The sequence below is a fragment of the Xiphophorus hellerii genome, chromosome 14, assembly GCF_003331165.1.
Source record: "Xiphophorus hellerii strain 12219 chromosome 14, Xiphophorus_hellerii-4.1, whole genome shotgun sequence".
In the NCBI taxonomy this organism is placed as follows: domain Eukaryota; kingdom Metazoa; phylum Chordata; class Actinopteri; order Cyprinodontiformes; family Poeciliidae; genus Xiphophorus; species Xiphophorus hellerii.
The window spans coordinates 23,820,178-23,837,974 of NC_045685.1; the positions used below are offsets into that span (position 1 = coordinate 23,820,178).

The 17,797-nt window shown below is 36.5% G+C and overlaps 4 protein-coding genes and 1 long non-coding RNA gene across 12 annotated transcripts in view; 1 reads left to right on the plus strand and 4 right to left on the minus strand.

The window, feature by feature from the left end:
• Positions 1 to 17,797, minus strand: part of LOC116733095 (oocyte zinc finger protein XlCOF6-like) — a 778,765-nt gene that overhangs the window by 216,824 nt on the left and 544,144 nt on the right. The gene's annotated exons all lie outside the window — the stretch shown is intronic.
• LOC116733104 (gastrula zinc finger protein XlCGF8.2DB-like) overlaps positions 1 to 17,797 on the minus strand; it is a 570,370-nt gene that overhangs the window by 17,662 nt on the left and 534,911 nt on the right. The window lies entirely within an intron of this gene.
• Positions 1 to 17,797, minus strand: part of LOC116733144 (uncharacterized) — a 93,406-nt gene that overhangs the window by 10,259 nt on the left and 65,350 nt on the right. The window lies entirely within an intron of this gene.
• Positions 1,019 to 2,512, minus strand: LOC116733169 (uncharacterized). Of its 2 annotated transcripts, XR_004341967.1 has the most exons (4): positions 2,465 to 2,512; positions 1,631 to 1,688; positions 1,449 to 1,537; positions 1,019 to 1,370 (listed from the first exon to the last, which is right to left on the minus strand). It is a non-coding gene; the product is annotated as an uncharacterized LOC116733169 (long non-coding RNA). The 2 variants fall into 2 exon arrangements; XR_004341966.1 differs by having other exon boundaries at positions 1,019 to 1,537.
• Positions 9,065 to 17,797, plus strand: part of LOC116733103 (immunoglobulin superfamily member 3-like) — a 919,724-nt gene continuing 910,991 nt past the window's right edge. Inside the window, exons 1-3 of one of the 3 annotated variants that reach the window (XM_032583812.1) lie at positions 9,065 to 9,270; positions 11,031 to 11,086; positions 11,202 to 11,561. In XM_032583812.1, the coding sequence (XP_032439703.1) occupies positions 11,032 to 11,086; positions 11,202 to 11,561 (415 nt within the window). In that variant the 5' untranslated portion in view covers positions 9,065 to 9,270; position 11,031. Of the gene's footprint in view, positions 9,271 to 11,030; positions 11,087 to 11,198; positions 11,562 to 17,797 lie in introns of all 3 variants that reach the window. The other 2 variants (XM_032583811.1, XR_004341939.1) reach the window with 2 other exon arrangements.

Consider the following 17,797-nt stretch of genomic DNA (forward strand, 5'->3'; position numbering starts at 1 on the left):
CTTGGAAACACTGAGGTTTAATTTCTGATACACCTTCTTAATATTAATAGCAATAGTGTGTTAGATTAAAATATATTACCCAAGTTACAAGTACTAATCTAGTTAAATGGAATGTATTTGAAAATGTACTAACTATGACAATATCGGAAACCAAAAGGGAATGGTTTGAATGTTATGTTTTACAGGATGAAAAAGACTTCTATCTCATTATTGTTTGTGATTAGGTAAAGATTCAAATCTTTGGAGAAGCTGATTGCAGAGGAGCAAGATAGGTTTTGTGAAAATAACTTATAATTTTAATAACTAAAATGACTCTTGATATTTGTCATTAAAACTCAGGGGAAGGTCTAAGTTTTTTCCAAGGTAGCTCTTGGTTGGCCAAAACAGGGGTACGCCCTATTTGCATATATTAACAAAGAGAAACGCCTTCACTAGAAAAGGGAATGCTCAATAATAAGAATTCAGACAGCTGCCCTGTTTTGCTTTTAAGCATCAGCTGTCTCCAAAGGCGCCTTTGTTCTTATTCTTTTAATTCTTTTGTCTCAGGTAAAGAATGTACTTCTGTGTACTCTGAAGTTTTCTTGTTAAATTCATACGGTGTTTTCTATTGAATTAAACTCTGCATTTCTGTGACGTCATTGAGCTTCGCCGTTTCTTGCCGGCCGTGACGACATCTGCTCGAGACCCGGCGAACAGGAAGGAAAGCAGAGCCATGCTGTTTCCAAAACTTAAGCTAACCAAATAACTTTCCTTCCTTAATAAAACACACACACACACGATTATACATGTACAATCTTGAACGTATATACAGTATGTGTGTGTGTATAAAACTATTACACAGGATGTGCTAAGCACCAACACAGACATTTATGAAAAAAAATATAGAAGATGAAATGATTGTACTTATTAATTTGTAGACAAACAATTTCCTTAAATAAAGGTTTTCAGAGTCTATGTTAATGTATTAAGTTTGGCTAAGTACAGATGTTTTAGCCAAACATATAAATAATATTAATCATGATAACAATTGTCATACACACTGAAAATAAGAATATTAATGTTAAGGATAAGTCTCATGCTGTCGGCCGCCTCTCTGGAAACAGGAAAATCCACAACCTTTTTTGATAGGATTTTTTATGCAAACTGAAACTAACAGCTTCATTTAATGGCTTTAAATTTAATTAACAAAGAAAGTAATTCACTGTACATGTCTCAAAATATATATCAAAATCCTAGTCATACACTGTGTGACAATATGTCTGAAACCTTCAGTGAAAATACACCACATAATGTATTATCTTGTTGTTTTGGATGCTTGACTGTCACATGTCCAACGTGAGACATTGCACCCCTTCTTCCTCATAAATGCCCTGTAAATATAGATATATTAATAAGAACAACTTTATTTGATTTTCATACTTGAGTTAAACGTACATTTTTAACCATACCTTGTGATTTTCAAGCATTTCTGGATGTCTTGTTTTGATTCCCCCAGTGGATTCAAGAACAAAGACTTTTTCTCTTGTGGGTAGATCACCTAGAAAGTGTCCATTCGACAGTTTTCATGTGGTTTTTGTCTATGCGATAAGTATGATATAGATTGTTTTTAGAGTTTAAAAACATTTATTACCACTAAAGTCCAGTGGTGGTGATGATTGTTGATTCCCAGAATGGTTCCCCCTTCATAACTTTGTCAAATAAAGAGCAAATGCTACCAAACTTACATGATTTATTATTGATGATAAGAGGAATAAACAGAGTTAAAGACTTGTTGGTGAATTAATTTGTTCCTGTGTTTTGGAGGGGGAACGGATTATTTTAGGTTACTAAAATATATGGTTCCCCCCTTATAACTTTGTCAAATAATGTCAAATGTTTTCAAACTTGCAGGATTTATTATTGATGATAAGAGGAATAAACACAGTTAAAGACTTGTTGGTGAATTAACTTGTTCCCATGTTATGGAGGGGGAACAGATTATTTCAGGCAGCTGAAATATCCATTCTCTACTCTCCTCCCCCATAACGTTTGGGAATAAAGAGCAACTGTTGCCAAATTCTCAAATATTGTTATGTGTGATAGCCTGTAGTATACTAGAAATTTCCTTACTACAGTAATCTGTCATATTTTACATTATAAAGGGATTTACCAGAAAGTCTACACTTTCGTCTTTTCAGGAAGTCTTAATTTTTGTGCCATGCTTTCAGCCATTGTCTTATATCAGCAATGAAAAATTATAAATACACACTACGTGTTGAAAAACTGTGTTTTGGTGACTGACTTTTATTTCTGTCAGGCGGAAGTGACAAAAGTTGAAAAAAGACCGATTCTCTTGACGTTTAAAATAACACAAAACAGCGTAAAAAGACCTCGTTTATTTAATTATTTTTACAATTTTGTAAACAAGAGCTGCCGATTAAACTAAATGTTACAAGCTTGACATGATTAACTGAGTTGTTTTTACCGAGAAATCGATCAGAAGCGCCGTGAAAATGGTCAGATCCGCCTCTCCGGCTGTAATGCGCGCTCCCGACACAGTGAAACAGATTTTCGCGTGTACCCGCCCATTTCCGTTTGCTTCATCGAGGAGGGAGCTGCTTCTCGAATTTCGCACAAGGCAGGAAATGTTGCCCGCCCCACCTTTTAGCAGGTTTCAGATTAACTAGTGAATTCAGTAAAGACTAGAAACAGACTGAACAAGGTTCATTCACATGTTTTTATTTAGAACAAATACGAGCCAAAAACCAAAGCAAAGCAAAGAACAAAGTTTATTGTGAACAATTTGGCGCGTTAACAACCAAACAAAACAGGAACTGTATTGGTCACGTGGTTTTCCTTAAAGTGATACGCACACAGACACGTGGTTTCATCTTGTTTGCTCGGCGCATGTGCAGAGGTTTGTGCGTCGTCTGGCCCGTCACTACTTTCTTCACCTTCACCAAGTTAAACTCATGGCCACAGTCTGAGCTGATTTAATAAATATTATTTTATTAAAATAATATAAAAATAATCAGTGACACATAAACTCCATATAATCCAGACTGAAGCTCTGAGTGAAGAATTAAAACAAAGATAAACAGTAAAATGTTAATTAGACTGAATATGTTTAATGAACAGGTTCATTAATTTCATTCAGGTTTTATTTAATAAATCATTTAGTCTCCTCTATGATCAATGTCCAGATATGTGGCTGAACAGATAGAAATTAAGTTTTAGCTAAATTATCAATATCTGCATTTTATCTGAAATTGGTTTAACTTTTGAAACAGTTTAATTTCTTTTATATAAAGAATAATAATTGAACACATTAAAGCTTCCAGCACAAAGTAACATAATTAGTTCTGCAATAATGGAATAACTAAACAGAACTTTTCTTCTGTGAGCCTCGTGAATATTGTAATTTATGTGAACCATTTTTCCATCTGAGTCAAAATCTGAAATATGAGACATTTAATTAATTTCAGTTTAATTTCAGTTGGTAACTTTGTCTTTAATAGAGAGAATAAAATCTCAAACTCCTGCAGGTGTTCAGATTGATAATTCACCTCCTGAATCCTGACAGATGGATTTAACCTCAATAAAAATGAACTAAATTAAAACTTTCTGCTCTGACATCACAGGAAGTTGAACCTGGAATCAGATTTAAATGTTCGCAGCATCACAGACCAGAAACCTGCTGCTGTATTTATTTATGGCCACAAAGTGGCAGTGTCACAGTTTTAATTTTATTTATTTATTTTACTTATTTTGCCATAGCATAGTTTAAACATATTTGAATCAGAAAGTTCAGGAGTTTCCATATGAAGGAGCTGAGGTCAAAGGTCAGACTGAGTTGTTATGAGTCCAGTTGTTCCTTTTATTGTTAGTGATGATGTTCCTGATGTTCTGCTGCCTCTCCTCCTCTTCCTCTCTCAGGATGAAGATGATCTCCAGGATCCTGCTGCTCCTCATCCTCAGCTCATGTCTCTGTGGTCAGTCTCCATCTTGTCTTTGTGACAGAAAGCTCTCTAGATGGAGCTGAAAGACTCCCATGTTCCAGTTCTCAGTGTGTCTGCTCCTCTCTTTCCCTCTCTGTCTCCTCAGCAGCAACATTTGTAGTGAATGTGACACAGAGCAGCTATCAGGCAGAGGAGAACCACAGCATCACTCTGGAGTGGACCTTCACCACCAAGACTCAGGGATCCTGGAGGGAACTGCTCATCATCTGTGAATTCAGATCATCAGTAAAGTCAGGGGTAACAATATATGTTCATCGTGATGGTGTTGAGTTTCCAGAGTCTCAGCATGAACAGTTTTCAGGACGAGTCCAGAGTGACAAAGACGTCCTCAGAGAAGGACGAATCAGATTAAATGTGTCCAGACTGAGGACTGAAGACTCTGGTCTGTATCTGTGTGACGTGAAAACTGAAGATGGATTCAACTCTGGAAGATGTCGACTCAACGTTACTGGTGAGTTCATGTTGCAACATCTGATCTTTATAAAGTCTAAATGCTGAAAAAGTTAAATTGAACTGAAAAGATGCAGCAAAGTTTTTCTGATATATAAAAAAAAACTTTTGTGTTTTTCTGTGAAATTATTTCTTCCTGTTTCTCCTGGTTTTTATTTACTTAGATTATTTTTTCCTCTGATTTGAGGAAACTCAGACTGAGGTAAAAGTCCTAACTGGTTTCATCCAGAGAGTCGGAGAAAAATGAAAAGTTTTCATGTTTCTTTGTTATCAGAACCGACCCGGTTTATAAAGGTTCAAACAGAACCAAATGTTTCTGTGTTGTTTATATGGTTTCATGTTTAATTGTTTCCCATTAAACTTTATTCTTCTAAAGTTTCTGTAATATTCAAAACTCTCTTCTATCTTTCCAGCAGCTGCTGATGTCTCTCCAACCCAGAAAACGACCTTGGATCCAGAACCAGAAGGTCGAGGAAGGATCGGCCTCCATGTTTCTCTCGGACTGACAACAGCAGCAGCAGCAGCTCTGATGGTCAAACTTTTCCTGACTCTCCGTTCAAAGGGTTGATATGGATGATGATCCTGTGGGCAGGAAGGAGCTCCAGTAGCAGTCTGTGTTGGAATGAATATGAAGAAGCCTCTGACTGAAGACTGTTGCTGTTTGACCAACTCATGGCTGGATGACAAGCAAACAGGTCAAATATCAGACAGCAGAGAAAATAATTCACTGAAACACTGGATGACATCATCAGGCTCTGCTAATCCACCTCATCAGCTTTTGCTTCTCCTCTGTAGAGAGAGAGTAGAGGGAAGGAGAGAGAGAACACTAACTAGAAAACTAGGAACATTAATCTAACTGATAATGAGCTACTAAACACAAGTAATGAATGAACATAAAGTAGAAAATGACTGAACTAAATTAATCCAGAATCCAGGCTGATCTGATCAGAACCAGAACTAAGAATCCAGAAAACCCAAAACATCTCAGGAAGCTGCTGATAAAAAGCAACAAATATTTAATTTAAATTTCTGTTTCTGTTGGATTATCTTTGAGCAGAACTATACAAGTAAAGGTCGTTTACAATTTCCCCGTTCTAAAAACAAAACATTATTATGGTTACGCAACACTACAAAAGTCCAAAAGTAAAAAATGTAAGAAGAAAGATCCCTGCAACGACAAACCCAGAGGGAAACCAGAACCAGAACCAATCAGAGCCGACGTAGCTGAGCTGCTCCAACATGGCGCCTCCATGTTTTCTCTGTTTATTGAGATCAAACTTCTGGACTTTGGTCTCATCGGTCCAGAGGATTTTGTTCCAGGAGACGTTTGGTTCAGTTCTGATGACTTTGTCCAGTTCAGTCCAGATTAATGGACGTTTTTACACAAGTTTATAATTTAAGTAAAAACCAGCTGGTGAAACGTTTATAATAAATGTTATTTTTATAAACAACTGAATTTTATAAATGTTTTTATATGTAAAATATTTAAATTTAGTGAATGAATGAATCTCAGTGAAAAAATGAACGGGAGTCTTTCCATCTGTTGTTTTGAATCAACTTTAAAAAGTTTGTTGAAGCAAATTTATTGAAGTCATTTTTCTCAGAGCTTTGATTCAGAAAGTATTAAAATTCAGTCATTTCAAATGAATCAACATGAATCTCAATGAAAAGCTGCCAGTGAGTCGTTTTCTCAGCTTTCAGCTCCAAAAGGTTCTGTGGATCAGAACCATCCAGTTATTAAAGCTGAACAGCTGAGAGGTTTTGTTACTGTGATCAGTTTATCTGCTTTGTTTTCTGTTTCTGCTGTTAAAATGTAAATAAATCAGTTTTATAGAAAGATGCTGTCAGGACTCTAATTCCATGTTAATAGAATAAATTTCATTATTTTATCATATTTATTTTATCTGCAGCGTCTCATTAAACCGTCAGATGATCAACATTTAGCTCCAGATCAACTGGTTCAGAGCAGCTGGTTAAACTGGAACTTTGATCAGGAACCAGAACATCTGGACCCAGATGTTGTTGGAGCTTCAGGTGCTCAATACGTTGATCTCGGCAGCAGGTGACAAACTGACCGGCGCCAGGACGCAGAGACCAGAACTTCCTCTTCTGACGCGCTTATCAAAAATATTCACCAAGATCCTGAACGTTTGTAGCTTCATTAAAGAATAATATATATATATATATATTTAAATCAACAAAACCTGTTAAAATTTATATTCTCAGTAATTATTGTTTCAACAAGGTGTTGAAATTCAGTGCGTTTCGGTTCCATTAACAGAAAAAAACAAAAGGCGACTCAAAGACCGACTGACCAGCAGAGCAGGAGTTTAAATGAGCTGATCAACCATCGCTGTGATCACGAGAAGCTGATTAATAATCGATAAATAAATATTAAGCCTGGAAACTTGATATCGTAACGGACTGAATGTTATGTTTTTAATCTTTGCTCGTCTTGCGGGGCGCAGGCAAAACAATATTTTGTACTGGAGCTCATTAGACCAATTCAGAAAACGCTGGGAATCTACAAGCTCACAGAGTCGAACAGGATTTCCTAAAGCTAACATGCGTTTAACGCTGACATTCAGATTCTGACAAATTATCATAATTACTCCGGTATGAAATGTCCCAAATATATCGCAATCATATTAATAATCATTTTTCATTGCTTGTCGGATTTCTGGTTAGCACTGAACTAACGTTTTTGTTTTGTTTTTTGTTTTTTTTACCCTCCTGTTATGTTGCGGGTCAAATTGACCCGTCTTAAAGTTTAAAAACTTTTTTGCATGAAACTTTTTCTATTTATCTTAAAAGGTGCACTCTATACATATAAATTGAATATTTATTCATCTTACACATTTGTAACTCCCCCTGTGTCTACTTTTTACACAGTTATTGTTCGGGTCAATTTGACCCGCCAATCGAGTTGAAGGGTAAAAAAAGATTAAAAAATGTCCAATTCTATATTTTTCTTTGCAGTTATGAACAATATTTCACCACACACACATACATGCACACCTACACAAATACACATACACGGGGAAGCCAGGAGGAGAGACAGATGGGGAGTCACTAAAATATGATTAATGTATTCAGAGATATTTTACAAATGTTTTCTCAGCAGCAATTTCATGCATATTTTTAGTTTAATAACTCTGTACAGTGTAGACATTCAATAAATTATTACTGACTCTAATAGACGTGATTGTTTAACAGAAGAAAAAGAAAACTAAAACACTGTTTCGCTGAATGTCCAGATTTCACTAATTGTTTAAACATCAAGAATTATAACATTTTATAACATTATAACTGATTTAGCTCAGAAGAGTCAATAATCTGAAACATCTTCTGTTTTACTGCTGCTGTGTTTATTTATCACCAGAAGGTGGCAGTAATGATCCGTTTCAACATGGATCTTTTCTCGTTTGTCTTTCCGTATTAAACAGAAAGACAAAAGTATATTATTGTTGAAAACGCAATGAAGAAATATTTGAGTAAACAAATATCTGGTTTGATTTTAAAGGTTAAGTTTGAATGTAACTGTTACAACTTTCCTCTGAAAACTGTGGATAGTTTTTATTTATGTTTTCTAAACTCTTTGCTAATTGAAGCTTAAATGTTGTACATAGTTGTAAATAAATGTCAACACATTATAAACAAGACAGCATATTTTTTTGTTAAATTACGGAAATAAACATTTTCACTTATAAATCTGTCTCGTTCAGAGTTTTAATTTTTCACATTTTCTCAGCAGTTGATCAAAACTGTATAATAGATCCATATAGTTCAGTTTAGTTGATCTAAAGTTTCATTTGCTCAAAGGAACAAAGTCAGTTTTAGTGACTGAAACTCTGCAGCTGAACCTGAAACATGTGAAGAGACACAATCTGCCTGGAAACAAGGAAAACTGATATCAGAGGAGAAATGATTGAGTGGAAATGAGTCTGGATGGAAAAATGTCTTTATGCCATCAGTTTGGAGCAAATGTCAGAGTTTCTCTGGATTCAGATTCTCTGATTCTTTAGTTGTTTATTCTGAACATCTTTACTGAACGTCTCTGAGGATTCAGTCACATTTAATCACAGGCTGACCTGAACATCCAACACTGTATTAACTCTTTATTTCCTCATCCTGGATCCAGATGTTGAACCTGAAGCTGCTTCGATTGGAGGAGAAATCCTCAGAAGAAGAAGATGATGGAGGAACTGATGGTATCAATAATTCACCAATATTGACTTTCTCATTTATTAGAGACACTTCAGCTTTGAACGGTTTTACACGTTAGAGGAAGTTAAAACTGGAGGGAAAAGAACTGAGAAATATTCTGTTTTCCTCCAGGACTCTGAGTCTGTTTTTCTCTCTGAGTCTCTTTTATAAAAACTTGATTTTATCAAACAGCTTCTATGAAAACATTGATTCATTAAAAGCGGCAAAATGTTCCCCTGACTTCTTTTGTTTCCGTACAGCAGAAAAAGGACAGAGAGCGGTTCATAATTAATCATGCATGAATGATGCGTTCAGGTAACCTCGGACTTTGAACATATTCGAGACAAATGGGACAGATTATAATAAAAATCTCCAATCAGAAATAAAAATGTTTATTGTTAATATCAGATGTATCTCATCAAGCATATTCTTAAAAACCGCAGTAAGAAGTTCAGTCTGTGTGTTTCTCATTAAATCGGTCTAACCGAGGCGTCCTTAAACGCAACATCGCTCTGGAGGAATCAGGTGAATTAAGTTTCTCGTCACTTTCTCCCAGTCAGACCTCTGGACTGCAGCAGCCAGCAGATGGATGGACTTCGTGTCTCAGAGCTTCTGGGTATGTCTGATTTATTTTAGTTTTTATCTTCCAGTTTTTCTGTGTGACGTTGTTTTGTTGAGGAACATCAATAACTCAGCAGAAAAACAGAGTTTCTACAACAGAAAACCATCCTGGCTCTGATCAAACCTGCAGCCTCTGTTTCTAAATGCAGCATAGAGGTTAGAATATTAGAACAACATGATCATAGATCTGCCGCTTCTTGTTTTCTTCTTCAAACCGATCAGCGGACTCGGATGATGAAGATGATCAAACTTCTTTCTACAGAAGTTTCTTTTCAGTCTGAAGGTTTTTGTTCAGAGAGACAATGAGCTGAAAAATAACATTTCATTCATTCGCTGGTAGAGCTTTGCTACACGTGGAGCTGAGTTTTAATTGAAATATTCTGTACATAAAGGAAGCGGAAATGCGTAACCGTTGATGTGTGGGCGGGAAGATCTACAAAGTGATTGGTTGGTTTTCTTTAAAAGGCAGGAAATGTTGCCCGCCTCACCTTTGAGCAGGTTTCAGATTAACTAGTGAATTCAGTAAAGACTAGAAACAGACTGAACAAGGTTCATTCACATGTTTTTATTTAGAACAAATACGAGCCAAAAACCAAAGCAAAGAACAAAGTTTATTGTGAACAATTTGGCGCGTTAACAACCAAACAAAACAGGAACTGTATTGGTCACGTGGTTTTCCTTAAAGTGATACGCACACAGACACGTGGTTTCATCTTGTTTGCTCTGCGCATGTGCAGAGGTTTGTGCGTCGTCTGGCCCGTCACTACTTTCTTCACCTTCACCAAGTTAAACTCATGGCCACAGTCTGAGCTGATTTAATAAATATTATTTTATTAAAATAATATAAAAATAATCAGTGACACATAAACTCCATATAATCCAGACTGAAGCTCTGAGTGAAGAATTAAAACAAAGATAAACAGTAAAATGTTCATGTTAATTAGACTGAATATGTTTAATGAACAGGTTCATTAATTTCATTCAGGTTTTATTTAATAAATCATTTAGTCTCCTCTATGATCAATGTCCAGATATGTGGCTGAACAGATAGAAATTAAGTTTTAGCTAAATTATCAATATCTGCATTTTATCTGAAATTGGTTTAACTTTTGAAACAGTTTAATTTCTTTAATATATAGAATAATAAATGAACACATTAAAGCTTCCAGCACAAAGTAACATAATTAGTTCTGCAATAATGGAATAACTAAACAGAACTTTTCTTCTGTGAGCCTCGTGAATATTGTAATTTATGTGAACCATTTTTCCATCTGAGTCAAAATCTGAAATATGAGACATTTAATTAATTTTAGTTGGTAATTTTGTCTTTAATAGAGAGAGAATAAAATCTCAAACTCCTGCAGGTGTTCAGATTGATAATTCACCTCCTGAATCCTGACAGATTGATTTAACCTCAATAAAAATGAACTAAATTAAAACTTTCTGCTCTGACATCACAGGAAGTTGAACCTGGAATCAGATTTAAATGTTCGCAGCATCACAGACCAGAAACCTGCTGCTGTATTTATTTATGGCCACAAAGTGACAGTGTCACAGTTTTAATTTAATTTATTTATTTTACTTATTTTGCCATAACATAGTAAAAACATATTTGAATCAGAAAGTTCAGGAGTTTCCATATGAAGGAGCTGAGGTCAAAGGTCAGACTGAGTTGTAATGAGTCCAGATGTTCCTTGTATTGTTAGTGATGATGTTCCTGATGTTCTGCTGCCTCTCCTCCTCTTCCTCTCTCAGGATGAAGATGATCTCCAGGATCCTGCTGCTCCTCATCCTCAGCTCATGTCTCTGTGGTCAGTCTCCATCTTGTCTTTGTGACAGAAAGCTCTCTAGATGGAGCTGAAAGACTCCCATGTTCCAGTTCTCAGTGTGTCTGCTCCTCTCTTTCCCTCTCTGTCTCCTCAGCAGCAACATTTGTAGTGAATGTGACACAGAGCAGCTATCAGGCAGAGGAGAACCACAGCATCACTCTGGAGTGGACCTTCATCTCCAGACCCGACTCCTCTCTGTCCTCCATGTTTATCCTCTGTGAATTTCTAGATCCCCCTAGAGGATTGGTTCTGTATCAGGTCCATGAAGGTGTTGAGATTCCAGATTCTCAGGATAAACAGTTTTCAGGACGAGTCCAGATTGACAAAGACGTCCTCAGAGAAGGACGAATCAGACTCCATGTGTCCAGACTGAGGACTGAAGACTCTGGTCTGTATCTGTGTGACGTGAAAACTGAAGATGGATTCAACTCTGGAAGATGTCGACTCAACGTTACTGGTGAGTTCATGTTGCAACATCTGATCTTTATAAAGTCTAAATGCTGAAAAAGTGAAATTGAACTGAAGAAACGCAGCAAAGTTTTTCTGATTTAAAAAAAACAGAAGTAACTTTTGTGTTTTTCTGTGAAATTATTTCTTCCTGTTTCTCTTGGTTTTTATTTACTTAGATTATTTTTTTTCCTCTGATTTAGTTTGAGGAAACTCAGACTGAGGTAAAAGTCCTAACTGGTTTCATCCAGAGAGTCGGAGAAAAATGAAAAGTCTTCATGTTTCTGTAGGTTTGTGATTAGAACCGACCCGGTTTATAAACGTTAAAACAGAACCAAATGTTTCTGTGTTGTTTATATGGTTTCATGTTTAATTGTTTCCCATTAAACTTTATTCTTCTAAAGGTTTCTGTAATATTCAAAACTCTCTTCTATCTTTCCAGCAGCTGCTGATGTCTCTCCAACCCAGAGAACGACCTTGGCTCCAGAACCAGAAGGTCGAGGAAGGATCGGCCTCCATGTTTCTCTGTTACTGACAGCAGCAGCAGCAGCAGCTCTGATGGTCAAACTTTTCCTGACTCTCAGTTCAAAGGGTTGATATGGATGATGATCCTGTGGGCAGGAAGGAGCTCCAGTAGCAGTCTGTGTTGGACTGAATATGAAGAAGCCTCTGACTGAAGACTGTTGCTGTTTGACCAAATCATGGCTGCATGACAAGCAAACAGGTCAAATATCAGACAGCAGAGAAAATAATTCACTGAAACACTGGATGACATCATCAGGCTCTGCTAATCCACCTCATCAGCTTTTGCTTCTCCTTTGTAGAGAGAGAGTAAGTTGTAAAACAATACATTGTTGTCATGGTTACGTATCACTACAACTGTCTGAAAGTAAAAAGTGTAAGAGCAAAAATCCTTCTAGTGGCAGAGCATCCAGAACCAGAGGGAAACCAGAACCAGAACCAATCAGACCCGACGTAGCTGAGCTGCTCCAACATGGCGCCTCCATGTTTTCTCTGTTTATTGAGATCAAACTTCTGGACTTTGGTCTCATCGGTCCAGAGGATTTTGTTCCAGGAGTCGTTTGGTTCAGTTCTGATGACTTTGTCCAGTTCAGTCCAGATTAATGGACGTTTTTACACAAGTTTATAATTTAAGTAAAAACCAGCTGGTGAAACGTTATAATAAATGTTATTTTTTTAAACAACTGATTTTTTTATAAATGTTTTTATATGTAAAATATTTTAATTTAGTGAATGAATGAATCTCAGTGAAAAAATGAACAGAGTCTTTCCATCTGTTGTTTTGAATCAACTTTAAAAAGTTTTGTTGAAGCAAATTTATTGAAGTCATTTTTCTCAGAGCTTTGATTCAGAAAGTATTAAAATTCAGTCATTTCAAATGAATCAACATGAATCTCAATGAAAAGCTGCCAGTGAGTCGTTTTCTCAGCTTTCAGCTCCAAAAGGTTCTGTGGATCAGAACCATCCAGTTATTAAAGCTGAACAGCTGAGAGGTTTTGTTACTGTGATCAGTTTATCTGCTTTGTTTTCTGTTTCTGCTGTTAAAATGTAAATAAATCAGTTTTATAGAAAGATGCTGTCAGGACTCTAATTCCATGTTAATAGAATAAATTTCATTATTTTATCATATTTATTTTATCTGCAGCGTCTCATTAAACCGTCAGATGATCAACATTTAGCTCCAGATCAACTGGTTCAGAGCAGCTGGTTAAACTGGAGCTTTGATCAGGAACCAGAACATCTGGACCCAGATGTTCTGAGTAACAGAGTTTTAATCTATTAATAATAATAATAATAATAATAATAATATTCACCAAAATCAGTCAAACCTATAAAGATCCAACCAGGAAGTAAATGATGTTACCTCAGCAGAGATCAGCTGCAATGTGTGGTTTTGTCCACATGGTGGCGCTCTAAGCTCTGACTAAAAGCTGCTCAGCAGTGAAAGTTAGTATTTCTCCTCCTTTCTGTTTTTATTCAGTTCTGATGTGAAAACACAGATTTAGAAATGTTTCTTTAATGAAATGTGTTTATTTCTAACAGCTTTAAGACGTGATTATTAAATATTGATCTGATCAGTCGATCAGCAGCTTCATCCTGATGCTTCACTCTGTGATCTTCACTTCAGGTTGAGTTCAGATCAGGTAACATGATCCTCAGATTCTGTATCAGAACCAAGAACCCGTCCTCACCAGATATTCAGATGACCAGCTGCAGAATGGCAGCAACTCCAGCCTCATGCAGGTCAAAGGTCAGACTGTGGTGTGCAGAGGAAACCAGAATCCAAAAAGAAAGAAATGATGAGCAATTAGAGACCAGAAGAGAGAGAGATGAATTCCAGAGAGTTTAGTTTTTAGGGAGGAAACTGAGATCTGTTTCCAGGACACAGTTTGCTGTGTGAGAGTCACATTGACAATGTTTGTCCAGGAATCAGTCACTGATGTTTTTCAGTGCATAGTGATGTGTTGCTAACCCTGACCCTATTGCAGCATCTATTCAGTCAAATATGATACATAAGATATTATCCACATCTTATTCATGATATTTTGCCACAAGGAGAGTCAGCAACAAAAGGTCACTGCTGAAGAAGTTGGTTGTTCACAGAACTCTGTATTAAAGCATATTGTAAATGAGCTTCCATTCCACTTAGTGCCACAGGCTGATCTCCTCCATGCCACGATGCATTGATGCAGTAATTCAAGCAGGAGGAAGTTCAGTCAATTACTGAAGGCATAGAAATGTACAAACCTTACAGACGCTGACATTTGTGCTCAAAATATCTGTTTTTGGTCCAATTACATATTCTCATTTCCTCAGATCCTGGATTTTGAGGTTTCTTTGCATGAAAGCCATAGTTATAAACATTTCCAAAAATAAAAGCTCTAAATATTTTTACTCTGTGTATCAAATCTCTACAAAATGAGAGTTTACTTTATGAAATTACTGGCAAGAAATATTGAATTTTTATTTAACATTCTAGTTTTTGTGCATGTTAAATAAATATTGAATAAATTATGGATGAATTGATTCATGATAAAGTTTGTTGGTTTAGTTATAAGCAGATTGAGTTGATATTTATGTTTCTAGATCTTCACACAGTAAATCATGAATTAATCGATGAGTAATAAATGATGCAAAATTATTTTCTACCAAAACATTACATAAATAAAATGTTGAATTTAAATTACTGTTTAGTTTTTCAGGATTAAATTATTTATCAGTAAAATATGAATCTGCAAAGCTGCTGAACCAGAACAGAGCTGAGCTTTTATTTTTATATTCTTCACAGGTAGTTTGATTTCCTGTAAGCTGAGTAACTCAAGGTAACAAGAAGTTTCTAAACAAACACCTGCAGAACAAAATGCTTCTACTAAAGTCAAACTGTTTAGTCTGAAGAGAGACTGAATTAAAAATGATTTCCTTCTGTAACTAGAGAGAAACCAAGAGGCTGCACAGTGGCGCAGTTGGTAGCACTGTTGCCTTGCAGCAAGAAGGTCCTGGGTTCGATTCCCGGCCGGGGTCTTTCTGCATGGAGTTTGCATGTTCTCCCTGTGCATGCGTGGGTTCTCTCCGGGTTCTCCGGCTTCCTCCCACAGTCCAAAAACATGACTGTCAGGTCAATTGGTTTCTCTAAATTCTCCCTAGGTGTGAGTGTGTGTGTGCATGGTTGTTTGTCCTGTATGTCTCTGTGTTGCCCTGCGACAGACTGGCGACCTGTCCAGGGTGTACCCCGCCTCTCGCCCGGAACGTAGCTGGAGATAGGCACCAGCAACCCTCCCGACCCCATTAGGGACAAGGGTGAACAGAAAATGGATGGATGGATGGAACTAGAGAGAAACCACTGATGAGCTGTTTGACTTTGTCTCATCATGAATGAGGAAAATCTGATGAACATGAAAATATTTTTGGAGATGAGTTGTTCATAAAGACAGAACTGAATCTTGAATGCAAACTTTATGTCACATATCTAATATTAGGCATTAGGTTTGTGAAATTTAGTTTGCAGACTAAATGTTACAACCGTTTCAGTGAGGAAGCTTCACTGTAGGAAATTGTTTCCCAGCGTCTGAACAAAGATGTTTGTTAAGTGATGTTTCCCAACTTGCTCTTTAAAGCACATTACTATGTGTTTTAGATCTGCTGATTCCAATGACTTCAGTTGAAACAAAGGAAAACACTTTGCTTCAACTGAAGCACTTTAGTGAACACAAAGTGATGTGCTGCTGGAAAACACCTACAGCCTGCAGGCAGAAACATTGAGTCATACAGTGAAAGGATGAAAACCTTAAAACTGAGTCATAGCTTCAGAACCAGCAGTAGTGGCTGCACAGAAGGAAATGAGTAAAATAATTTTATGTCATGACAAAACTTTAAGAGAGTCTGCATTGTTTAAACATATTATTTTCCATAAGCATGTTTATAAAATGAAAACAATGTGACAACAGAAAGCAAATAATATCACTGTGTTCACCAGCAGAGAGAAAGAATAAAACTGGTTTCTCTGATGGGTGAAGATCATGGTGGAAATTATGATGAGAAAGTTTATAGTATCTTAATTTATGTTATCTATTTAATTACCCTTTGGGACCAATAAAGTATCTTTGAATTTATATTTGAATCTTTTTTTAATCTGAATCCCACTGAGGTGATAAAACATAAAACAACAACAGGCCTTTTAACCAGTTAGCTATAAAAACACAAACACTTGTTATTTCCAAGAGGAGCTCAGGATGATATGTTGATTTTTTATCAGGTTCTCCTTCCTGCTCATGTGGATAAAAAATGTTCCAGAAAAGAGCAGATTAAGTCATTATTACACAAAATTAAGGACAATTTTCATTGATGTTTCTCTGATTCTAAATCACTTTTGGATGAATGAACCACAACAACATGCAGGGTTCTGACAGACAGCAATAAACAAAGCTTGTTCTGTCCTGAGCTGGTAATCCTGTGAATACTCATACAGGAAATGCTATATAAGGCATTTCCTGTATGAGGAAATGCCTTATATGGCATAATACATACAAATACATAGCATGAATCACTGAGTTGTTTGTTGCTGTGACTGATATAATGTGCTGCTGATGCTCTTGACCTGCCAGACTGCATTCCTACATTTTCAATCCTGCTACTCTTTCCAGAGATTTCTTCAAACATCTGTGTGAACAAATGAATGGTTCTGCATTAAGTGAACTTCAGTGACTGCAGGAGGAGAAATCATCTATTGGTCACTGATGAAAACCAGACGAGGTAAAGGCAGGAGCCTCAGGAAAACAGTTTCAACCAAAACTTAGAAACACAAACTTTCTGTTGTCTGATGAAGTGGAAATGTTTGACCAAAGTTACATTTGGAGGAAAAACTGGGATGCTAATACCATGCTAACTGTGAAGTACAGTGTTGGCAGCATCTTGCTGTGGGACTGTTTTGCTGCAGGAAGAACTGCTACAATAATAACTTCAAATATTTTATTTCATTTATTTTGACTGAAACACAATTTCTTTAAATCTAGACTAAAGCCAACCTGTTTAGAGATGATTTCTAAGCATAATAAATTAAACACTGACCAACATATTTGATGAGTATCAATGATTTTGATGATGTGTCAATGTTTCAATTATTATAGTCCAAAAGCAGCTCTGAATAGGCTGAAACACTGAACTGAAACAACGATTCAGCTCAGCTCTGACTCCGTCTGCAGCGTCCGACTCCACAGACACCACAAAAGAAAAAGCTCAGAGGATAAAACAAACATCACCAATAAAACACAAAACACAAATAACATGAAGCTACAATAAAGATAAGAAACCAGAACAAAATAAACAAGGTGGTCTGCATCATGACTGCATCAGATTTTAAGATTTTTAATCAGTTCCTAGTTCAAGATGTCAATGTGATTAATGAGTTCAGGCCTCTGATGCATCAGGGCCCTGATTCAGAGGCCTGCACTTATTGAGGCCACTCCTCTTAACAACAATAAGTTCATCTTTTTGTTCTCCACAAAGCCCTGATCTCAGTCCTACAGAGATCCTACCAACATGACCTCATGTTTCCTCCAATATGTTTAAAGAAATACCTTAGAGGTGTTTAAAGAAACACCTCTAAGGTATTTCTCTAAACACCTTAGAGGTGTTTCTCTAAACACATACCTGTTGGGTTGTTTCGGTGTGAAAAATGTTTGCTGTGCAGCCAGTCTGCAGCTGAAAGCTGAAAGGTTAAATAAAACT